The sequence below is a fragment of the Rana temporaria genome, chromosome 2 (assembly GCF_905171775.1).
Source record: "Rana temporaria chromosome 2, aRanTem1.1, whole genome shotgun sequence".
In the NCBI taxonomy this organism is placed as follows: Eukaryota; Metazoa; Chordata; class Amphibia; order Anura; family Ranidae; genus Rana; species Rana temporaria.
Genome location: NC_053490.1, coordinates 78298039 through 78323386, shown reverse-complemented (window position 1 = coordinate 78323386; position 25348 = coordinate 78298039). Strand labels below are relative to the sequence as shown.

The following is a 25348-nucleotide window of genomic DNA, read 5'->3' as shown; positions in this document are numbered from 1 at the left end:
CGTCGTCGTCTTTCCTCTTCTTCTCTTCTGATGTTGACTCGACGATCTCTCCCGCTGTAATGCCGTGTCCACGGTCCGCAACGATTTATATAGGCATGGGGCGTGGTCACCGGGTGATGTCACCCGGTGACCCCTCCTCTTATGACGCCAGTCTAATCATGCTCCGGGCGGTGACGTCATAGGAGGCGGGGTCACCGGGTGACATTGCCCAGTGACCACGTCCCATGCCTATATAAATCGTTGCGGACCACGCACGCGGCATTACAGCGGGAAAGATAGTCGAATCAACATCAGAAGAGAAGAGGGAAGAAGATGACGGGGAAGACTGGGCCGCCGCTAGTAAAAGAGCTGGAAGAAGATAGCGGAGCCTGGCAGAAGGCAGAAAGCACCAGAGAGCGTGGAGAAGACGCTGGAGAGAGCGGAGAAGTTGGAAGAAGACCCCGGAGCTGCCTAAATACTTTAAAAACCTGTGTAGTGTTTTTTTTTTTTTACACTTTTTTTTCCCCAGGTTTACCCCATATTCATTCACATTATTAAAGGGGGGCTTCCAGATTCTGATAAGCCCCCTGCTTGCAGACCCCGACAACCAACAGCCAGGGTTGTCGAGAAGAGGCCCTTGTCCTCATCAACATGGGGACAAGGTGCTTTGGGGTGGGGGGGGGGGGGCACAGCACCTTGTCCCCATGTTGATAAGGACAAGGGCCTCTTCCCGACAACCCTGGCTGTTGGTTGTCGGGAAGCACCAACCCCCCATGTTGAGGGCATATGGTCTGGGGGGGGGGGCTGTGGCGCTCACTCGCCCGCCCCCTTCCTGACCTGCCGGGCTACGTGCTCGGATAAGGGTCTGGTATGGATCCTGGGGGAACCCCCACAACTTTTTTTTTTGGTGTGGTGGATTCCCTTTGAGATCCATACCAGCCTGAAGGTATCATCCTGGGGGGAACCTCACGCAAATTTACACACACAGCTCCCAGGCCTCGCTCTGTAATGAGCGATCGCATGTGCCCGGCAGCGATCCCGCCCGCTGGGCACGCGCACAGGGGCGCGCACGCGCCCCTAGTGGCCTGCGCGAGAGCCGACGTATAGCTAAGGGCTCTTGCGGAGGGGAGCCGACCTGCCGCCGTATAACTGCGGCGGCTAGTCGGCAAGCAGTTAAACAATTTGAAACAAATTAAACACCAAAACATTACATCTTTACTAATTAGTTGAAATATATGTAAAGAATTGCACCTGTTGATGGATTGATTATTATATCAGTCTTGTAATTTAAGCAGCCTTTCCAGAAAGTATAGCCTGAATTCTCTTCTCTGTAGTTGAACAATAATGCTTTTTCACTTATTTGCCGCAGCACATTTATTGTACAATGGTGAAATGTCATCACCCGGCTCCCTCCTACTGTCAGCAACTTCCTAGTGTTAAGCCTTGTACACACGATCGGATTTTCCAACGGGAAAAGTGTAATGGCAGGATGTTGACAGATAATCCGACCGTTTGTATGCTCCATCGGACAATTGTCGGAAAATCCGACAACAAACCATAGTGCAATTGTGCCTCCTTTATTCTTTCCGAACCCAGACAGGTGTGGCCCCTCCACGATCTCACAAATGTGGGGGAGCTTTACCTCCCATACACGTCGGTGACCCTGTCAGGGACTGACTGTGTCTCTTGGGTACAATGCCCCTCCCTATGATTGACAAATATGCACCAAAAATGCAAAAAAAGACTGAGAAGTCCATTAAGTCTGCCCATGTTGGGTTTTTCTTTTTCCCTTCCGTTCCGTTCATGGACGGACACGGCAGCATCTTGACCTTAGGTATTATCCTCCTCCTAGGAGATTGGCTAGGCAGAAAAACAGCATGTTAAGTGTTAAACACATCGTACAGTACCTTCCAGGGGGTGGTTCCCCCGGGTACATCCCCCCTCTCTCTGCATCTGCAGCCTCAGTTTTTTTTTCTGCCTAGCACAGGAGAATGACATGGCTCCTCTGGGCCCATGTGGCCTGGGGATTTTTTTTTGCAATTTTCTTGCTTTTCTTTTTTGTTTTTCTGCATTTTTGGATCCTGAGATCTACAATCAACTGCCTACTGAGTGACAGCCTGGATCCTTGTAGTCCCCCCAGTTCGGCCATCGAGCGTGTGCCGGACTTTTAGCTACGTGCTGGGCTGTCCACGACATGCCCTGTTGCTCCAGGGGTGGCCGGTGAGCTATACGCTCCAGGGCACACATATGACCGGGCTCTATGTCCGTGTCACAGTGTGCCGGGCTGACAGCCATGCCGTAACCGCGCGGACGTTGGTTCTGTCTGGGATGCCTCCAGCCGGTCGTTGCAGGATGGGTAAGTAGCAGTCCCCTTGCTTTGGCAGGGTGGTGCGGCTGGGCAATCCTGGGGAGGTCGATTGAGGGTCCGCCCTGCTTTCCTCTCTCCCTTCCTCCCCCTCCTTCCCTACGTTCTGGATCGGCCGTGAGGTTGGGGGTCCGCCTTCTGGGGCTGTCTGCTCTCCGGGGGGGGGGGGGGGGGGGGAGGGTGCTGTCGTTTGCTGTGTGTGCGGGGGGGGGGGGGGCGGCCTAGGGGTCCCAGGTGTTTGCTGCTGTGTGCTGTTTTTTTTCTTCTGTGTATCACTTGTGGCCGCTATTTTGGCGGCGCGGGTCGCTTTTATTGTAGTTCGGCGGCCATTTTCTTGTAGCCCGCATGGTCTGCGGTGTGTCGGCGGACATTTTCGATAGGTGTTTTGCCTCTAGTAGCTAAAATAACGGCGCGAACGGCTCCAGCACACTTCCTGAGGGACGGAATTACACAGGAGGCAGACAGTGGCGTTACAGGCCTGGTCGGGTGGTGAGTCCTCTGGGGGGGGGTCCCCCTGTTCTCTTCTGCGGCCGGGAGGGTGGCCTGAGGATCTTGCCTTGCATTCCAAGGGAGGCAAAAGGGTGGGTCAGCATGGTGTCCGAACCGAATGCTTCTCCCCCAGACATGCCGGAGTTAACCCTTAGTGCCCCTGTACCTGTGGATGCTATGACGGCAGTCCTAGAGGCGTTTGTTGTCAGGGTAGAAGCGGCGCGTGGCCAAAGTGGAGGTAAAAAGTGCCCCCGCATTTTACTGGGGATGCCTCTGACACGGAATCGGGCCCGGCCTCTGCTCCCGGCCCTGGTTCCGAGGCATCAGAGGATGCAGGCCCAGTCCACACGGACAGTGAGGATGACTCTGCATCAGGGTCGGCGCATGATAGGGCGCTGGTGGGAGCTCTTATCACTGCGGTGCGGGATACTCAAAAAATTGAGGATTTGGCGGAAACATCAGAGATGTCGGTCCCTTTTGGGTTCCGTAAGCCGGCCCGCACTGCAAAAGTGTTTCCTTGTGTTCCTTATCTGGAAAAGTTTTTGTACAAGGAATGGGATCGGCCGCAAAAGTTTTTTTCTGTTCCAAGATGTTTTGCGGTCCGTTATGCTTTTTGAGGAGGATTTCCTGAAGAAATGGACCTCTCCTCCGTCAGTGGACCCCCCTGTGTCGAGACTGAACAAGGCGACCATGTTGCCTGTGGAAGGGGGCTCCCGCTTTCAAGGACCCCGCAGATAGGTGAGCTGAGGCTGTGGCCCGCTCCATGTTCACGGTGGTGGGGGTCGGCGGTGAGACCGGTCTTGGCCAGGGCTCTGGTGTCTCAGACACTTACTGAACGGGCAAAGTTGTTGCTTCAGGAGTTGGAGGAGCATCTAGCCCCTCCGGTCTGTGTGGCGCTGGCCGACCAGTTGGTGCAGGGCCTTAAATTTTTCTGAGTCAGCCCTGGATACGCTTCCCTTGCTCTCCAGAGCCTCGGCCTATGCAGTGGTGTTGCGCCGCCTTATCTGGCTGAAGTGTTGGTCCGCGGACCAGTCTTCTAAGAAGGCCTTGGTGGACTTGCCCTTTACGGGTGAAAGGCTTTTTGGGGCTTCTCTAGATGACATTATTAAAGATGCCACGGGAGGTAAGAGCACTCTGCTCCCACAATCCAGTACAGGTAAGGAGGCTCGCCGTAGGCAAGGGCCCCCCTTTACCGTCCCCAAGCGTTTTTTTTCGTCTGCCCGGTGCTGCAGGTAAACGTTCCCAGTCCGCTAAGGCGCCCGATGAAGGGCAGAAGCGCCCCTGGTTCCGCAAGCCCAACAACCCTGCGGAAAAACCTGCTTCTGCATTAAGGTCTGCCTCCGCCCGTCTCTCGGGTGGGGGGCCGACTTTGCAAATTCGTGGCCGGTGGATGTCTCTTCTTTCCGACCGGTGGGTTTGCGAAGTAGTTTCCTCGGGGTACAAGATAGTTTCTCTCTTGTCCACCAAACTGAATTTTTCCTTCCAACCTCCAGCTTCCTCCGGGTCGTCGGGAAGCCCTGTTTGGGGCAGTTCAGGATCTGCTGGTCAGGGGGGTGATCGTGCCGGTTCCTTTACTGGAACGGTTTCAGGGGTTTTACTCCAATCTGTTTGTGGTCCCCAAGAAGGAAGGGGTCCGTCCAATCCTGGATCTCAAGGCCCTCAACTGTTTTGTCAGGGTGCAAAAGTTCAGGATGGAGTCGGTTTGCTCTGTGGTAGCGGCGCTCCATCCAGGGGATTTCCTGTTGTCCTTGGTATCAAGGACGCATACTTGCATATGTCCATATGCGCAAAGCACCAGAGATTTCTGCGCTTTGAGGTAGGGGAGGACCAGTTTCAATTAGTTTCCCTCCCTTTCGGCCTGGCTTCGGCGCCAAGGGTTTTCACCAAGTTGCTCGCTCCGATTCTGGCCCTGCTGAGGCAGCGCGGAATCGCTATTGTAGGATACCTGGACGACCTTCTTCTGAGAGCTTCTTCAAGCTCAGAGTTAAAGGCGGATGTGTCTATCACCTGCCAGACCCTTTGGTTGGCTCCTAAATGTTCAGAAGTCGGTGTTGGTACCGTCTCAACGCCTGGAATACCTGGGGCTGGTCCTGGATTCCTCGGAGGCGAGAGTTTTTCTTTCCATGGAGAAGCTACAGACACTGCGGGCTGCGGGGCAGCGGTTGACAACCCAAAAATGGACGTCGCTTTGCTTTTGCCTGCGAGTTCTGGGTCTCATGGTGGCCTCCTTCGAGGCGGTTCCGTATGCTCAGTTTCACAGAGGGAAATTCTGTTACAGAGTGTTACAGAGGGAAATTCTGTCAGGTTGGGACAAGCGCCCTTCGTCTGTGGATTGCCAAATCCGTGTGAGTCGCCTGGTCAGGTCCTCCCTAGTGTGGTGGCTGATGTCTCTGGTTCTTCGGGCCGGGAAGTCGTTCCTCCCATGTCGTTGGACGGTGGTCACGACGGACGCCAGTCTCACCCGCTGGAGGGGAGTGTGGGGGGTTCAGTCGGCCCAGGGGCGCTGGACTCGGGAAGAATCCCGACTGCCGATCAATGTCCTGTCCTGGAGCCCTACGGGTGTACCTGTCAGCTTCAAATCCGTTCCGGAGGTCGGATTCACTGTTTGTGTCGGTGGCTGGCCCTAAGAAGGGTCTGGCGGTCACATCCGCCTCCATTTCGAGGGGGATCAGGCAGGTCGTGCTTCAGGCCTATGCTCTAAAGGGGCGGGCGCCCCCCTTCCCGGTTAAGGCGCATTCGACCAGGGCAATTGGTGCCTCTTGGGCTTTCCGCCATCAGGCGTCTGTTTTACAGGTGTGTAAGGCAGCGACTTAGTCGTCGGTCTACACCTTCTCGCCGTTTTACAAGGTGAATGTGAGTGCCTCCTTCGGTCACAAGGTTTTGCAGGCGGCTGTTTAAGGTTGGTGTTCCTCCGTTGAGGAGCTCTGGTTTGTTAGGGGTGAAGTTGGTTTTCTGTGTTTTTTCCCACCCCTCGATTTTTTTTTAAGATGCTGCTGTGTCCGTCCATGAACGGAAGAGAAAATAGGATTTTTGAGTTCATGGACGGACACAGCACCCACCCCTCCTTTGTTTGTACTGCTTGTTGACGAACTGAGGCTGCAGATGCAGAGAGAGGGGGATGTACACGGGGGAACCACCCCCTGGGAGGTACTGTACTGTGTGATGTGTTTAACACTTAACATGCTGCTTTTCTGCCTAGTCAATCTCTTAGAAGGAGGATAATGCCTAAGGTCAAGATGCTGAACTCAGAGAAATGGATTTTACGGTGAGTACAAAAATCCTATTTTTTTTTTTATTAACCTTGTTGTCTGACTAGATCTATTTTTATACCATAAAGCCATTTACTTTTGACAGTCTTACTACCTCTGTTGGTAGTTTATTCCAACCAACTGCCCTTTCAGTAGCATAATACTTTCAAAGATTGGTTTTGAACTTTCCTCCAGTTGGTTTGAGGTCATGTCCCTGTGTTCTTGATTTTCGGTGCACTGCTAATATGTAATATATATATTTTTTTTTCTGCTGGTGACTAAACCATATTTGTGAGTGATGTTTTCTGTGTTACAGCTCCCTCATTAAACTGTTGAACAAGTCAATAGATGGCACAGCAGATGATGAAGAGGAAGGTGCAGCTACAGACCAAGCAATACGAGCAGGACTTGAATTGTTAAAGGTATAGTTCATATTTTTATAGCACCAACAGTTTGTGCAGCGCTTTACAATCTACAGCGATACAGTACAGTTCAATACAGAAGTATAGGAGGGTCCTGCTGGTGGAGCTTAAAAATCTTAAAGTGAGGTAAAAGTGGTACAAAATGTAATGGAGACAAGAAAAACACCGCTCCAGGTGGGTGAATCGAGGTGAGCTGGGATGAGGACTCCTGCCTCGGGTGAAAGCCTTGGCTCGTCTGCCATGCAAGTTTTATATGAACAAAAGAGTGGCTGCACACCGGAGTGAAAAAAAAGTCCTGATTTCTTGCTCATACATCACGGGACACAGAGCCTTAATTACTTAATGGGTTATGTAGTCGCCACAGGTGATTGGACACTGGTAAACCCAATTAAATAGAGTTTTTCCCCTATATAACCTCTCCCAAATGGAGAGTACCTCAGTTTTTTTCGCCAGTGTTTAAGGTGGTTGGTCACGTTCAACATGTGCTAAGAAGAAAGTGCTCTTTTGATGGTCTGTCTGCGGAGGCCTAGGAGCTATAACCGGATCCATACCTCGGTCGATATCAAAAGCCTAAGATTGGTGGTATCCTGGCCTTGTGTGCGCAGCGCCGAAGGGGGCTCACCCTGCTCCCGACACGCATGCCCGGCGGGCGCGATCACCGCCGGGCACCCATGATCGCTCGTTACAGCTCCCGGTCCTGTCGGGGAGAAATGACTGGTCGTCTGTTCATACAATATATGAACAGCGATCTGTAATTTCCCCTAGTCAGTCCCACCCCCCATTTAGTTAGAACACACCTAGGGAACATAATTAACCCCTTCCTCGCCCCCTAGTGTTAACCCCTTCCCTGCCAGTGAAATTTTTACAGTAATCAATAGCACTGATCGCTATAAAAATGCCAATGGTCCCAAAAATGTGTCAAAAGTGACCGTAGTGTCCGCCATAAGGTTGCAGTACCGTTAAAAATCGCTGATCGCCGCCATTACTAGGAAAAAAATATATTTTTTAATAAAAATGCCATAAAACTCCCCTATTTTGTAGACGCTAAAACTTTTTAAGCGAACCAATCAATAAACGCTTATTGCGTTTTTTTTTTTCTTCTTTTTTTTACTAAAAATATGTAGAATACGTACCGGCCTAAACTAGGGGAATTTTTTTATATATATTTTTGGGGGATAATTTATTACAGTAAAGAATATTCATTTTTTTCCCAAAATTTTTGCTCTATTTTTGCTTATAGCGCAAAAAATAAAAACCGCAGAGGTGATCAAATACCACCAAAAAAAAGCTATTTGTGGGAAAAAAAAGAAGGCAATTTTGTTTGGGAGCCACGTCGCACGACCGCGCAACTGTCAGTTAAAGCGACGCAGTGCCGAATCGCAAAAAGTGGCTCGGTCATTTGACAGCAAAATGTTTCGGGGCTGAAGTGGTTAAATCGCAATAGGCATATATTGATTGGTTTGCTCAAAAGTTATCGCATTTACAAACTATGGGATTTATGTCGGGACTTTTATTTTTTTTATTTCTACTGGTGATGGCAGCAATCTGCGTTTTTAGCGGGACAAATCTGACCCTAAATTACACTTTTTGGGCACCAGTGACATTATTAAAATGATCAGTGTTATAAAAATGCACTGATCAATGTATAAATGACACTGGCAGGGAAGGGGTTAACATTAGGGGGCGATCAAGGGGTTAAATGTGTTTCCTTGGCGTGTTCTAACTGTAGGGGGGATGGGCTGCCTGGAACATGACAGAGATCACTGTTCCCGATCATTGGGAACAGCAGATCTCAGGAGGAGGGGACCAGAAGATAGGAGTAACAGGAGGTGAGCGTAGAATTTATGACAGCAAATACCTGAATGATATGGAAGTTGTGACATTGTGTGGACCCAAAAAGCGCAGGAGAATTGTAGAGGGCAGAAGTGAGAGTGACCTGTATTGGCTGCAAGTTGGAGAGGCAAAATAAAGAGTTCTGGGGCAAGAGGGCATTATTGCAAGAAGAAAGGTTAATGAGATCATATTAGAGAGCGAGAGTTAACCCTGGTTCACACTATGAAACTCATGTGAATCACACAGGAACTACATCTCATTCCTGTTGACATGCGATTCAGTGCGCTGTGATTTGAGCCCATTCTTTTTTAATGTGCTCAAATCGCACCAAAGTCATACATGCACCAACTTTGGAACTGCACTGCAACCGGATCGCTTGGCACTGTGTTTGCAACGTTGTTAAGATTGCACTCACACCTGCTGCAGATCACAAGGGCAGTGCGATTTGAATGCGGTACTCAAAATATGAACCTAAGCTTAGATGAAATGAGAGTGCACTTCCAGGCTGTTTGGAGTATGGAATGTTGCCTTAATGTTGTGTCAAAGTTGAAGTGTTGTGTTGAGTGCCATACACTTAACGCAGACAATAGTACTTTTCACAAAAGTGGTCATGTCTGCCCCTCGCAATGCCTTCCCGAGGAGTTGTACTGAATTTATACCCGGGTATATCTCTTTATTTATTTAACCCTCTATTGTTGCTGGGACAAGACACTCCTCTAGTGTAAATGCGTTGCCTATGGAGGACTAAAAAGTCGATACTCAAAATATTAAAGTACATTTTTTTTTTTCCAACAGCCCTTCCCCCCCCAAAAGCGCTTGCTTTTTCCTCCTTAAAACGACAAATCTCCTGCATTGTCTTGACCTCTCTGTGCCTGTGCACTAATGTCCCATAGATGTTGATGGAATGTTACTCTTTAATGACAAGGATAGAATTAAATGTGTACATTTGATGCCTGTGCACAGCACACAGCAAGGTTGCTAGAAAAGGGTAGTAAAGCTAAAGTACCATTACTTAAAGCGGAAGTAAACCCATCGATCTAACAGTTTCAAAAAGCAGTTACATTTCCGGCATGCCGGGTTTGCTAACTGTCACATTGGTTGTGCTCTCAACCAAACTGTCAAACCATCCAATGGCTGGTGTCATAACTGATCACATGTGCAGCATCATGGCAGTTGAAGATTAAACATAGGCCAAGATGGCAGCTTCCTTGCCTGAAAATGATAGGTGGGTTTACTTACACTTTAAGATCTGCTTAGTCCTGAAAGAATACCTGCTCTCTTGCTGCAGAAAGGAGAAGAGGGTCCTTCTGTGGCATCATCGGACTTGCTTGAACATTGCAGGAAAAATCGGGGAAAAAAGGTCCCTCCTCAAGATACTGTGGGGCATTTGGTGGGTGGAGGGATTTGTAACCACACTGGTTGGAGTTCTGCAACAACAAAATGGTACCAAAACACTGCTATAAAGCCCATCCATAAAACGGCTTGTGTGATCTCCTAATATTCTTTTGATTTTAGTAGTAGAACTATAACAGTAGTGTAGCTGTTATCTGTATTTGAATGTGTCTGTGCTGTTCTCACAGGCTTCCAATGTCTTTCCAGGTGTTATCTTTCACACATCCCATTTCATTTCACTCAGCTGAAACCTTTGAATCCCTTCTGGGTTGTCTGAAAATGGACGATGAAAAGGTGGCTGAGGCAGCTCTGCAAATCTTTAAGAACACCGGAAACAAAATTGAAGATGATTTTCCTCACATTAGATCGTATGTTTTCATTTGAGAGCTTTTGTGTATATTATGTGCTGTAGATTTATATGGTTAAGAAAGTTACAAGGCTGCATGCAAGTGGATTGCTTGAAAGGCAAACTCCACTCTGCTGCAGATGCAGACAGTAATTTTAGATTTTAAAATATGATAAAATTACCAGAGGTTCACAATTATCACTTTTCTTCTCTTTTTAGTGTAATGGGTTGGAGGATAATAGTCAAGTTGTGCTTTGATGTTAGAAGCATGCGGACCCTAGAAACTGTTCATTGAATTTCATTTTTTTTTTTTAAATACAATGATGTTAAAGGAGAAGTATGGCCAGAGCTGTTTTGACCATACTTCTCCTATGGATCACAGGAGTGCAGTTTGTTTTGCACTCCTGTAACCCATTGTCAGCCAGTCCAAGCTTGGGATCTTCCCAGAAACCCCGACCAGCCACCTGGCTCAGCCTCTCAGCGATTCACCAGCTAGCTCCTCCTGTGAGTGCTGGAGGGGAGAGCAGAAAGATGCTAGTCAGTTACTGCTCAAAGCAGAGGGGGAGAACTGAGCGATCAGCGTTTTTTGATTGCTCGGTTCTCACTGCAGGGGAGGGATGCAGCGCCAGATCAATACTGTATCCACCCAGGTGAGAATAATAATTTGGGTTTATTTTTACAATCCCAAACTTCCTTTCATGTAAGGTGACTCAATGTAGTAGCATAGTGAAGCTTTGCACATTTCAACTAGTGATCCTGCCAGTAACACACTCCTCTCTTCTCCATTAAATTGGGGGAAGGATTTGTTAGTCCTTGGAGATTGCTGGAAACAGTGTAACTAATCATAGTCCGTACAGTTTGAGAACACAGGAAACTGTCAGCCGACAAGTATTCTTAAAATATCAAAAGGTGTTTATTGAACAGATATAAAACAAACACTTTTAATGATATATTTGACAGTCCAAATGGGGCAAATAAGAGCAGGTTATTATTGAGGTGTATATACCCTTTAGTACCGCAGTATGCATTGAAAATCTGTTTTACATTGATGTTAAAGTGTATAGGAGAGTGGGTTGCAACCACTAACAGCATATGTATACTGTGCATGGGTATCGGAAGTAACTTTATTTCTCATACATTAAAGGGCACAAGACTTTCACTGTTGTGTAGTGCTGCCATCTACAGGAGGATTGGACACTAGCAAACCAAAAACTGTGAGCGAGCGGAGTATAACCCCCCCCCCCCCCCCCTTTTTTTTTTTGCTAGTGTCCTAAGACGATTAATGTATTTTCTTTGAGCTTTGCTGTGTAAAGGACTAAATCAATTTTTACTAGCACTATTTATTTATTTCTTTTTTTTCTTCTTTTTTTAAGACCATTCTCTACATTACCGTTAGAGCTGGTCTCTTCGATTGTAGCTATCAGGCGCCGCATTTTACTAGAGGTGACACTGTTTTTCCTGTTTTTTACATGGAGATCTTTTCAAACTCCTTTCGGGTAACAAGTTAGTCGTTGAGCGCTTTCCAGGTCAGCCAGCAATAGCCCCAGCACCTGCCCTGTTTCTGAAGACTTACTCCATAGGCACCTATGAATTCCTTGCCTCCCAGATGGTTTTCACTGTGGGACTAAACACTGGTGTCATCCTCTGGGTGGAGTGTTGCACACATACCCCATGCTGTCTATCTTACTATACAGCACTCAGAAAGCATTTCCCTGTTACTTCTCCTGCTTATTGCAATGAAACACTCCAGTCTTTTGTCTGGCCTTCGAGGAACCACCAGAACAGCCCTGACTATTTGAGGCATAGACATCACTAGACCTTGGCTCTGAAGGTATACTTTGGTATCTGGCACCAAGCTGTCAGTAGAAGATTCTTTAAGTCCTGTAATTTGCGAGGTGGAGCCTTCTGTGGATCACACTTGTTTTTCCAGCACATCCCACAGATTCTCCATGAGATCTGGAGACATCTTAAACTTGTGTTCTTCAAACCATTCTGGAACTATGTTTGGAAGTGTGGCACATTATCCTGTGCACAGAGAACACCAGCGGGGTATACCGATTCCATTAAGGGGGTGTTCTTGGTCAGCAACAATGTTTAGGTAGGTGATATGTGTCTAAGTAACATCTAAATGAATAGCAGTACCAAGGTGTCCCAGTAGAACATTGCTCAAAGTATCACACTGCCATACCGAATCCTGGTGCCAACTCTTCCCCAGTTAAGCAATGCACATGCACCCAGCCATCCACATGATATAAACAATTGTGAGCACTTATTGCTTTTCACACAGGTCAGCATGGGCACCGTGACCGGTCTGGGGCTACAAAACCCCATACACCACAAACTGTGATGCCCATTTTTCTGCTTTTAACTCATTGGACAACCTGTTTACTTGCTGCCGAATATATCCCACTGACTTTTAGATGCCACTATAATAAGATATTTTCTTAACCTGCCATTGGTCAAAAAATAATGGCTGATAAGTGTACATTAGTTGTGTAATTTTCTGTTCACCTTTTCTAATGCTCCTTTATGTTCTTGTTTTTAAGAGCCTTGCTTCCAGTTCTGCAGCAGAAGGCCAAGAAGGGCCCCATTCGTCAATCTAAATATTCCATCCATTGCATAAATGCTATATTTACCAGCAAGGAGACACAGTTTGCCCAGATATTTGAGGTTAGTGCATCGCCTAAGATTTCATTACATTACACTGTGTGATGTGTCTTTCGCATTTCTTAATGATTTCTTTACCTGCCAGTTATCTGTGAGCCTAGTTGCTGCAGCCCTTCCCCAGGGATGCAAAACAGTGTGGTTTCTTTTTCCCCCCCAGCTTTTGATGTGGTGACTGTACATAACCATTCTCACTGGGCTGCTGATCATTTTATAGCTTGTGCTTTCATTGAGTGCTAGAATCTGTTATTTTCTCTGCTTACTGCCTGAAGATGGCTATGTACAGCCACAAACCTAGGCATTTGCCTTAATCTTTTATACTGCATTTCAGATTGATGCAATCCCAGCAGATCAGAGTGGTGTATTGTGAATTTCAGCGTTTAATGTGATTCAAGGATCAAATATTTTTCTTTCAGTACTGTTGTATGTTTCTTTTCTTTCAGCCTATATTTACAGCTCTCACAAACATTAAGGGCCAGTTCACACCACATGCAGTCAATCAAAAACGCATGGAAAGTAGGTTATAATGTTTTCAATGGCATAGACCGCATTAGTGCATTCCAGTTCCAGGAAAAAAAAGTAGAGCATGCTGCACTTTTCCTGCACTGGACTGTACTGGAACGCTGTAAAACGCATCAAAAATGTACTGGAAAGCACCTAATCACACCAAAATAGCACTGGAACACACATCCTTATTTAAGATTATGAAAAAGGGGACCATTTTTAATGCACTGCATCTAAAACGCACTGGAACGCATCAAAAACGTGCATGCAGAAAAGCGTATGGAATGTCTACGGACTGTGTTTCTATGGTGTGAACTGGCCCTGAGGCTCCATTCACACCTAGGCATTTGTATTCTTGGGCAGAATTATTATTTTTTTTTTTCTGCAATTTGCAGGCGGGAATCGCAAAAAAATTGCTACTCTGTTGCCCAAAAGAAGCTTCTGCTCCTTTTTGAGCACCAATCTTCGCACATTGCGATTTTGTCGTGATTGCAGCACAATTTATCCCCCGCCAGTCGTGACAAAATCTCACCGTGGTTGGGGTGCCATTAACAAGTCATGGCATTGCAATTGCGTCCAGTGTTTTGCTGCGATTCTGGAAACACGGGCAGAATCGCAGCGATTCCCAGCGCCTATGTGTGAATGGAGCCTAACTGTCAATGCAGAAAAATATGTAGCACATAAGAGTAAGGGTGCTATAGAACAGTTGCCTAAAGATATGATGATCTGTTACATGTGGTAAGGTGTAAGATATTTGGGAGGTGGGCTTTCTTTTATAAAAAGTTTGTCAGGTGGACGAAGGTAGTCCAGACCCTAGTCCTGTTTGAATTCTGATATGGGGGCTTATTTGAATATGTTACACTGATCCTTTACCTTTAGTAATATGGGTCATTGTTTTTAGTAGACATGCCAGTCTCACCACAGGGTTCTAAAGACAAGAAACCACTATAGACTTGACACTGTTAAATTCATTGAGGGCATTGTGATATTATTATTATAGTACAGGATTTATATAGCGGCAACAGTTTACGTAGCGCTTTACAGTAAAGAGGGGGTCTGTACAATTACAATACAGAAGAAATAGGAGGGCCCTGCTTGTGGAGCTTACAATCTAAAGGGAGGGGGAGGTATGAGTAAGGTAGGCAGTAGATGGCTCGTGTCTCCCTGTTAACCATGTGTGGTGAGGGTCCCAGCGTGTACTGTACCACATACACATAACAAGGGAATGCGGATCATGTGCTGTCTGCCACTTCCTTCTTCATGAGGACTAAAAAAGGCATTTTCCTACATTTTTAGAAATTCTTTAACATGGTCACTTCAAAATCTGTAGAAGTGATTGGGCAACCAGGTTATATTTTTACAGCAATCCAGATGGCTGCTGCCTAAAAGTACAAAGCCCACATAGAGGACACGTCTTTTTCAGTTAAAAGGTTACGGTATAATGTTACTTAGTTCGCTTATCCAGGGCAGCTTTCGCTTCACTGTGCATTTGTGTACTGTATTATACTTTCCTGGAAGATCTTCATTATATTGCTTTTCTGGCACCACACCGACCTTTCCAGAAACCTCAAATGACTTTTCTGTATGTTATGAAGAAGGGGAGGTGTTCTGTAGTGCCATGGAGTTCATGCAGAACCAACAACATTGTTTGAGATTTCAGTACAGCAGAGGCAGTGTTTGCCAGCCCGAGCAAAAAGTTAGGAGCCCTCCTTTTTTTCTTTTTTTTTCCTGCATTGCTTTTAAGGAGACATTTTTTTTTTAATATGCATTTATTGTGGTAACGGTAGCTCCCCCCCAAACAGTGCACTTTATGCTTTGTGTGCAATTTGGATTTCAGTACTTTGCTTTTCCACCAAATTGTATTAAGAAATTAGTTCAGTTAAAGCATAGCTACAGTGCAGTGTTTGTATATGGGACTATGACCGCTTTCATTAACTTTTACTCATTTTCTTATGTTCAGCCACTTCACAAAAGCTTGGATCCAACCAACCCTGAGCAGCTCATCATATCCCTTGTTTCCATTGGTCACATAGCTCAGCTGGCTCCTGATCAGTTTGCTTCTCCTCTTAAGTCTATGGTGGCCAATTTTGTGGTGAAGGATTTGTTGATGACTGACCGAGTAAGTTGATATTCTGAATTCCTTTTGTACATACATCTGCTTCCTGTCTCAGGTTTTTCCTCACTTAAAGTTTTTGCTGCCAAAATGTTTTATACTATATTGTCAAAAGTATTGGGGTGTATGCCTTTAAATGCACATGAACTTTAATGTAGCTCTAACGGCTTCAACATTTCTGGGAAGGTTGTCCACATGGTTTAGGAGTGTGTCTATGGGAATGTTTGACCATTCTTCTGGAAACACATTTGTGAGGTCAGGCACTGATGTTGGAAGAGAAGGTCTGGCTCGCAGTCTCCACTTGAATTCATCCCAAAGGTGTTCTATTGGGTTGAGGTCAGAACTCAAGTTCCTCCATCCCAAACTCGCTCGTCCATGTCTTTTATGGACCTTGCTTTGTGCACTGGTTCAAATCATCTCGTCTAAGGGCAAGTTGTTGTTAATAAATTGTCTATATTACCATCTGTATGAAACTTGAAAACCAAATGCAATAATAATAATAAAAAAAAACAAAAAAACATGCAAATACCGTGTTTCCCCGAAAATAAGACGTACTCCGAAAATAAGCCGTAGCGGGATTTCGACGCAAGATCGAAATATAAGACATCCCCCCGAAAATAAGACGTAGCGATGGCGTGTCGAATCCCCGAAAATAAGACGTGGTGATGGCGTGTCGTATGCGTAGCGGCGCGGGCGGGAAAACAAGACGTGATAGGCGTACTGTACTGGTGCGGAGCTCAGGAGCTGTAAAGAAGTCGTGCAGCCCTTCTTATCTGCTCCACAGTATTTCTAAGTGACCGGAGAGGTGTCGGCAGCCCCATAAATACGGTAAGGTCGGCTTCCCCTGTCAGGTGAAAGTGAAAGTAAAAAGTCTCCTCAGTGAAGTGAGGAGAAGGACGCTCTGTACTCAGGGGAAGAAGTGAAGCTTCTCCCCAGCACTGACCAGCAACAGTCTCTCACCCCACACAAACACCAGGGGATAGTTGAATAAATGTAGATTGTTGTACTATACTGTTGTACCATACTTGCCGGTAAAAAAAATAAGACATCCCCCGAAAATAAACCATAGTGTGATTTCTGGAGGAAAAATAAATATAAGACGGTGTCTTATTTTCGGGGAAACACGGTAGTCCATCCAAACATGTTTGGATGGACTATTTTCATGTTTTTTTTTTTTTTTTATTATTGCATTTGGTTTTCTAGTTTCATACAGATGGTAAAATAGACAATTTATTAACAACAATTGCGCCATTTACCATTTTTTGCCAACACTTTCAAATCTTGATGGGTTCACCACCATTACAGAATAAAAGAGGCCCTATTTTTTGTAGAGAAACTACTGTTAGGAGGATGATTCGAACAATTCAAAATAACACGTTTAGGAAAGTAGTGACAGAGTATAGTCCAGTGTCCATGGGACAACCACCATGTTGTGCCACTGGTGTCTGCTTAGCTGGGATCCCAGTCCAGCTGTATGTGTATCCAACACAGAATACAAGAGAGAGGGTTGGAACGCTCTTGGAGTGCAGCTCCAAGTATTATAAGGACATCAGTGACGTCATTTATTTTATCGATTAAAATGTGGGCAACTCTCTTATTGTGGCAGCACATTTTTTAATCAGTCTGCACTTAGAGGCACCTCTGCATCTTTTACATGACACATGAAGGTTACTTCTACCTCCTCTCCTGAGGCTTGGCTTGCCTTGAGTTACGGACAGCAATCAGCCCAAAGTAGAGCGTTCCAACCCTCTCTCTTGTATTCTGTGTTGGATACACATACAGCTGGACTGGGGACCCAGCTAAGCAGAGACACCAGTGGCACAGCGTGGGGGTTGTCCCATGGACACTGGACTATACTTGTATGCCTATTTTATTGATCAAAATGTGAGTTATTCTCCTATTTTGTGCCAGATAAATTCTGCACTTGGAGGCGCATGTGCATCTTTTCCCTTTTATTTGAAAGTGTTGGACTGGGGGCTGCTTGACAATGAAATTGACCAGTCATTCATGGTAAAAAAAAAATATGGATATGTTTCAGTTAATGTGAAACTAATGTCAAAAAGGAAAAAAAGACTTGCCACGTTATAGGGAAGGATTTTTGTGTCTTAACCATGAAAAGTGTACCTTTTTTGTCTGGAACTCCTCCTGAGAAATACTGCAATTTCTGATATGCAAGTGCTCCTAGGTACCCCTGGGATTACAGCCTCCTATATATATTTAGTATGAGACCTAGGAAACTTCTGCCTCTGACTGCTAGTCTAATAAGAGTTGGTGATGTCACTACTGTGATGCGCACTGTTCTCCTTGCTAAAGACATTGATAGGAATCGAAAGCCCTGCCTCTACAGAGAGTGCAGAACAAGGCATGGTATGTCAGTAATGAGGGGGTAAAAAATCAGCTGTAGTGACCCCACAGGAAATGCTGGTGACTAGTCCTTTTCCGTCTGCCTTTGCACAGCTTTCACAGTTCAGCTCCTCCTTAGGATCCTACATAAAACATCTTTGCACTTTAAAGAAAAACTAACAATTGTGGACCTAGTTTAATGTGTATCTCTTTTATATATTTTTTTTAAGTGTCCTGGCAGAAAGACTACTAAGCTCTGGGTTCCCGATGATGAAGTGTCGCCTGAAACATTAGTGAAGGCAAGTAAAAATTTAAATCTAGCATGTATTGTTGGTAATGACCCAGTCAGAACCATCAATTGTAATTCATCAAGATATTGTGAACATTTGTGCGTTGTGGTGCCTCTTCTTTTCAATGGCACACAAACGCACTTTAAATGCACATGTTGCAATGCACAGTACGGCTACCTTGTGCTCTGGTGCACAGCATCTAAAAAATTGTGCAATACAGACTTTGTCTGATTTGGTATGTTGGCAGCCCAGTGCCATAACACAATGCAAATTAACACAGAATGCACCGCAACAGGCTGGGAAGATCTGAAACAGTCTTAAAGGTTTTTCTTTTACATATATTCATTATATCTCATGGTAAGGCTTGGTTAACATATATGCAAGTTGGATGCGTTTTGAACTGCATCCGATTCACATGACATGTGAACCAAACCAGCTTTCTATGGGGCCGTTTACATATCTGTTGGCCGGCCGCAGTGCGTTTTTTCAAAGGTGTCTGTACAATTTTAGGTCCGGTTCAAATGCGATTATCAAATGTCATGCACGTAACAAATTCACACACGGCTCACACCTGAACCAATAAACGAAACCGCACCAGACACCTTTAAAAAATCGCACTGAAACCGTGCCTGGACATTTGTGAATCGAGCCTAGGGGTTGCTGCCAGCCTCAAAGTTCATTCTGCTTCTTTACAGCCCATTTTGTTCAGAAACAATATTTAAAGTAAACAAAACGACTAGCCCTTCCTAAAATCAAAGCGCTTGTGGAAGAGAGGAGATAAACTAAATGAAAATACACAGAGGGACTATAATCACCTCCCTCTAGGACAATATAAAAAAAAACAATGATGGTAAAAAGCTGCCACCTTATCCCATGTACTGATAGGCAAATTTATAGCAATACAATGCATTAACAACACATTACATATCAAGGCGGTGCTACCTAAAAACATATATATATTCTAATAAATAATACTATATCTGAAAAAGTGAAGATGGTAAAGATCATTAACAGGTAAGAAACAGTAGAAACAAGAGTCTGTGTTCAAAGAAAAGCAAAATAGATCTCAACAGCTTGAAATGCTCATCCTCCTCCACCAGAACCACCACTCCTGAAGATAATTCGGGGTCTAAATACACCCCTGTTGTAATTGCTCTTACCAAAAGGTTCTGTATATACAGCGTTGTATGAACTCAAAAATGCCTCTCCACTTCTTCAGATTCAAAAGGGTACATAAACGCATCCAGCGACTGGTGCTCAGATATAGAGGTAAAAAAAGCCACAATAGTGCAATACCGTATAAACTTTTTATTTAAAACCTCTCCCCTTTAAAAATGCACTTGCAATATATAAAAAATTCAAAGGCAATACATCACATCACGTTGGTGCAGCGGGAGCTAATCAGGGCGATGTTTCCGTGCCTCCGTAGTCCAGCCAAACCACCACTTCCATGTATCGCGATCTGCGTGATGACGTCACCTAACTGACCGCTACAACAACCAACCCAGACGCGTTTCGTCGATCATCGACATCATCTGTGGGCATGGTTTAGTAGCTTTCACTGTCATGTTTATATGGGGCTTTATGCATAGCCAATCAACTGAGAGAGGTGGACACCTTTACATACCCCCTATTGGAGCAATTTAGAACTGTAGTCCGCACATTCTCATAATGCTAACCCAGCAAAATCTAAGCTCATAACGTTTAATCTAATTTGCATATTATGCAAAACTGACTGAATGGAATATCGAATATTAACGAGATACATAAATACCAACAACCAGAAATTATATGGTAATCAACAATGAGTGGATAACAATAAAATAAATACTGTATGCCTTTTTAAGGGAATGTTTTCAGAAACCTTTTTTTTTTTTTTTTTTTATGTAGATGCAAGGCATTAAAATGATGGTGCGCTGGTTACTAGGCATGAAGAATAACCATAGTAAGTCTGGAACATCTACACTACGACTTTTGACGGCAATATTACATGCTGATGGAGATTTAACTGAACATGGGAAACTAAGGTAAACCAGTCCTTCAAATTCTCAATTATGGTTGTCTATATTCTTAATCTAATGTTCAAGAACCTTTTATTTATCCCCCCCCCCCCCCCCAATGTGTATGTGCACACTAAAATACCAGAACGAGTAGGCATTTGTGCCCTAACCTATGTTTCGTCTTTTTGTGCAGTAAACCAGATATGTCACGGCTCAGGCTGGCAGCTGGAAGTGCAGTTGTGAAGTTGGCACAGGAGCCTTGTTACCATGAAATTATAACTCTGGAACAATACCAGTTGTGTGCGTTAGTGGTCAATGTATGTATATTCTTATTTCTGTCCCCTACAGATCATTTTACTAAAATGAAAGTTATGCATTTAACTATATATTGTAGTTTTATTTATTTTTTTACTACTGTTAGATATGGATACATACCTCCATGCACTTGTTTTTTCCCTACTGAGAATGTGTAAAGTTAAGAGTAAGGTATTGTCTATCGCAGCTACAGATGTTCATGTTTTTGGGGCCTGATTTCCTTCCCTGTATTTTATAATAATCAGCCTCTACTGCTAGCTGTTAAACAAAATTCTTAATCGTACAGGACAGGAAGTTGAAGACCATAGGTGATTGGACGTTAACAAAAGCTTTGCTTAGAATATCCCTCCCCCATCCCAGTGCACACACTACAGTGGGTCTCCATTTTTCTGCATACGTCCTTAGGTGATGGAGCGCTTCTCCTATGGAGAAATTTTCTTTACTTTTTGTCACTTCTTTGACACTTCTTTTAAGATCCAACTGCTTGTCTTGGGGCTTGCTAGTGAATTCTAGATCAGTTGCCCTCAATGTACGTTGTGGTAGGTGTGCAAGGTTTTCTTCGGGAACTGGATTGTGCATTCGGCACTAAACCTGTTAGTTTAGTTAGTCTTAAGGTGCTATTCCCGTCCAGGGCCATGTTTGTTCCTATAGCACCCAGACCTTGAATTCACATATGCAGAATCTTGTGGCCAAAAACCTGGACAGCTAAAGCTGCCTGTAAAAAGCGCCTCCCATACATGAGACACTTGACCAGCTTATATATATATATATATATATATATATATATATATATATATATATATATATATATATATATATATATAGATATCACAAGAGGGATGGTTTTACTTGCACAGTTGAACATTCCAAACCCCCCTTATTCAGGAATCTCTACCTCAAAATGCAGAACACCTAACCACTCTACCCAGGCTTCAACTTCCAAAAAAGATCAGCCTTTCCTTTCAGTGCAAGTCATGGGCCATAAAACCTACCAAGTCTTCCCCAAAGCCCTCTTCCCAATGAAGAAATAACAGCAGGAACGGTGGAATGTCTATTATAGTTTTGCTCTTCTGGGTCACAGATATTCCAGACCTGTGGGTTCAGTTGGTGGTTTCAAATGATTACTAAATAGAGTTCAAAGCTCTACCCCCCCCCCCCCCCCCCCCTCACTGCTTTCTTTTATCAAATCGGCCAAGAACTGCCCAAGGAAAGTCAGATTTACAAATTCAGGGAGTAGTTGTTCACATACTTCCATAAGAGAGGTTCAAAGAATATTATTTAAACCTGTTCACTGTACCAAGCTCAATGGGTGAGAGGTAATCTATTCTGGACTTAAAAAATTCCTCAACAAATATCTTAAAAATCCAACATTTTGCATGGAATCTGAAAGGTCAGAAATTGCTCCTTCGAGACGAGGGCAATAGATGGCATCTGTAGACATCAGGCATGCTTATCTGCATGTTCCCATTTATCTACCTCCTTCGGTGCTTTCTGTGATTTACAGTGTTGGACATTTCGAGTTTGTTCCACTGCTCTATGGCCTATCCTCTGCTGGCATCCAGGTCACAGGCTATCTAGACTGTCTTCTCCTGAAGGACTCCTTTCCCTTCCAGCTGTTAGCAAATGTCCAAGCCTTCGGTTGTCAGCAATCTTTGCAGTTCCAGAAGTGGAAACAGATTGCCACAGTCACCTGGATCAAGGGGAATGAACGCTTCACCCAGATAACTTCAGTCTGATATGTCACAGATGAGGGACTAAGAGTGAAGAAATTCTAGCCTCCAACAAACTTCCTCTGTAGGCAGGATCAAACATCCTTTAGTGCAGGGATAAGCAATTAGCGGACCTCCAGATGTTGCCAAACTACAAGTCCCATCATGCCTCTGCCTCTGGGTGTCATGCTTGATGCTGTCAGTCTCGCTATGCCTCATGGGACTTGTAGTTTGGCAACAGCTGGAGGTCCTCTAATTGCATATCCCTGCTTTAGTGCTAGCATCAAATGCCTTGCTAATGCCCTGATCTCCATTCAGATTATTCTATGCTTTTCCTCCAGTGTGAATTCTGCCTCGTCTGCTCAAGCTCATGGAGCAAGTGAGGAAATGTATTTGCATTGCCCCAAACTGACCCAGAAGAACCTGGTAGACCTATTCAGATTTCTGTCAGACGCCCCTGTTTCCAACAGGGGAGACTTGGTATCTCAAGACCCTCTGTTCTACACTGCTTCTCATGCCACGTACACATGACCGTTTTTCGGGTTGTAAAAAATTACGTGTTTTTTTTTTAATGTCATTAAAAACGATCGTGTGTGGGCTCCAGAGCATTTTTCACGATGTAAAAAATGGGCATTAAAAATTTCGAACATGCTCTAATTTTTCACGTCGTTTTTAACGTTGTTGTTTTAAACGCCGTAAAAAATGGTCGTGTGTGGGCTTTAATGGCGTAAAAAAAAAAACACACGTGCTCAGAAGCAAGTTATGAGACGGGATCGCTTGTTCTGGTAAAACTAGCGTTCGTAATGGAGATAGCACATTCATCACGCTGTAACAGACTGAAAAGCGCGAATCATCTTTTACTAACACAAAATCAGCAAAAGCAGCCCCAAGGGTGGCGCCATTCGAATGGAACTTCCCCTTTATTGTGCCGTCGTACGTGTTGTACGTCACCGCGCTTTGCTAGAGCATTTTTTTTCACGATCGTGTGTAGGCAAGGCTGTTTTAACGATGGGGTTGAAAAAAAAAAAAATCTTTTTTTTAGACCATTAAAAAATTATTTTTTTACAACCCAAAAAACGGTCGTCTGTACGCGGCATGAGTCTCTGACTTTCACAACATGGCTGTTGAGCCCAGGTCTTAAGAGTCCCTGAGTTTGTGATTCTTATCTTGCTAAAAGCAAGAAAAAACAATAACCAAAAGATCTATCATACCTGCAAATTTTTCTTTGCTTGGTGTGAACACAGAACATTAGCATACGGTGATACTTTGAAGTGGAATATCATTCTTTAGTGGGCGGTCTGCTTTCAAATAAAAGTAGTCTCTGCTGCGAATTTGCCACATGATCACTTTTATCGGAGCTGGGAGAGCCCCCGCCCCTCCCACCGCTTTCCGGTGCCCTGCGCCGCTTACCGGAGTCCCCGTCAGCATGGGAGGTAATCGCGTTGTCTTCCGTGTTAGTTATGGAGCTGGGAAGATGGACCCCGCTCGGCTCCATAAAATTGCAGGGCGGAAGCAACGTCAAAACGGCACTTCCGCCCATAGCTCTTAAAGGGACTTTTTATTTTATTTTTTTATTGCATTTTAGTGTAAATATGTGATCTGAAGTCTTTTTGACCCCAGATCTCATATTTAAGAGGTTCCTGCCATGCTTTTCTTTTATTACAAGGGATGTTTACATTCCTTGAAATAGGAATAAATGTGACAATTTTTTTTTTTTTCCAAAAGAACAGTGTAAAATAAGAAAAAATGTACTGTAATTAAAGTGGTTGTAAACCCTCCAGGGGAAGTTACACCTACAGGTAAGCCTAGATTAAGGCTTACCTGTAGGTGCTTTCAATATCTCCGAGACCTACGCGGACTCAGAGATATTTGCAATTTCCCTAAACGACGCCTTCTTCTGCGCATGCGCCGTCTTGAAAGGGCACGCTGTGCCGTTTCAAGCCGGGGTCATGTCGTTAAATGTGGCTCCCATGCGGGAGTGACGTCACAGGACTCCGGCCACTCAGAGCCGGAGTTTGCGGCCCCCCAGAAGAAGAGGGGTAAAGATGGATGCTCGCTGCCATGGAGGCGACATTACAGACTTCTACTGTATTTTTTCCCAAAAAAGTGCGCTTGTAAGACTGCTTCGCAAATACGGTGTGACGTATTGCGACGACCGCTATTTTATTCTCTAGAGTGTTAGAAAAAAATATATATTTATGTTTTGGAGGTTCCAAGTAATTTTCTAGCAAAAAAAGAGAGGGGGAGGTGTAGTGAGGAGGAGGAGAGAATGCCTGTTTACAACGGAACGCATTTGTGAATCAGATGCGTTCCCATAGAAGAATATGTGCCTTCAATTTGCACCGCACTGCCTAGAAAACACACGTTTTTTGTGCAATGCGGAGTGCTAATGCAACGCACATATGTGAACCAGATGCATTTAAAATAATAGATTTTAAAATGTTTTGCGAATTGGATGCGGTGTAAGCCTGAAAGTGGTTAACCACTTAAGCCCTGGACCATTTTGTTGCTAAAGGACCAAGCCCCTTTTTGCGATTCGGCACTGCGTTGCTTTAACTGACAATTGCGTGGTCGTTCGACATGGCTCCGAAACAAAATTGATGTCCTTTTTTCCCCACAAATAGAGCTTTTTTTTTGGTGGTATTTAATCACCTCTGCTTCTACCTCTGTTTTTATTTTTTGCGCTATAAACAAAAATAAAGCGACAGGTTCCCGAAAAAATATATAAAAGCGTTTTTTTTTCCCCTCAGTTTAGGCCGATATGTATTCTACATATTTTTGGTAAAAAAAATTGCAATAAGCGTTTGATTGGTTTGCGCAAACGTTTTATAGCATCTACAAAATAGGGGATAGTTTTATGGCATTTTTATAAAAAATAAAAAATAAAAAAATTGTTTTTTTTTTACTAGTAAAGGCGGTGATCAGCCATTTTTTTTTAATCGTGAATGCGACATTATATCGAACACTTCTGACACTATTTTGGGAACATTGTCATTTTTACAGCGATCAGTGCTATAAAAATGCACTGATTACTGTGAAAATAGAAGTGAAGGTCTTAAGTGTGACTAATAAGTGATTCTTACTGTGTGGTGGCGTGGCTTGGCACATCACTGATCGTCGTTTTCTATGACAGGGAACAGACGATTAGTGACAGTCTGACTAGGAAGCACGGGGAGAGGTTTGTTTACACTTGCCTCTACCCGTTCTTCAGCTCTGACCCGATCGCAGGAAATACTGGTGATCGGGTCCTGCGGTCACGGAGTACCCAACGGGGTCGTGGGCGCGACCCACGACTGTGGCACATTAAAGGGGACGTACCTGTACGCCAATATGCGC

General features: G+C 44.7%; 1 protein-coding gene across 2 annotated transcripts in view; it reads left to right on the top strand.

Annotated features, from left to right (window-relative positions):
• PDS5B (PDS5 cohesin associated factor B) overlaps window positions 1-25348 on the top strand; it is a 166383-nt gene that overhangs the window by 119459 nt on the left and 21576 nt on the right. For both annotated transcript variants that reach the window (XM_040340427.1, XM_040340426.1), the window contains exons 18-24: window positions 6398-6503; window positions 9936-10096; window positions 12621-12744; window positions 15203-15361; window positions 17929-17997; window positions 19879-20015; window positions 20182-20305. In XM_040340427.1, the coding sequence (XP_040196361.1) occupies window positions 6398-6503; window positions 9936-10096; window positions 12621-12744; window positions 15203-15361; window positions 17929-17997; window positions 19879-20015; window positions 20182-20305 (880 nt within the window). The remainder of the gene's footprint in view (window positions 1-6397; window positions 6504-9935; window positions 10097-12620; window positions 12745-15202; window positions 15362-17928; window positions 17998-19878; window positions 20016-20181; window positions 20306-25348) is intronic.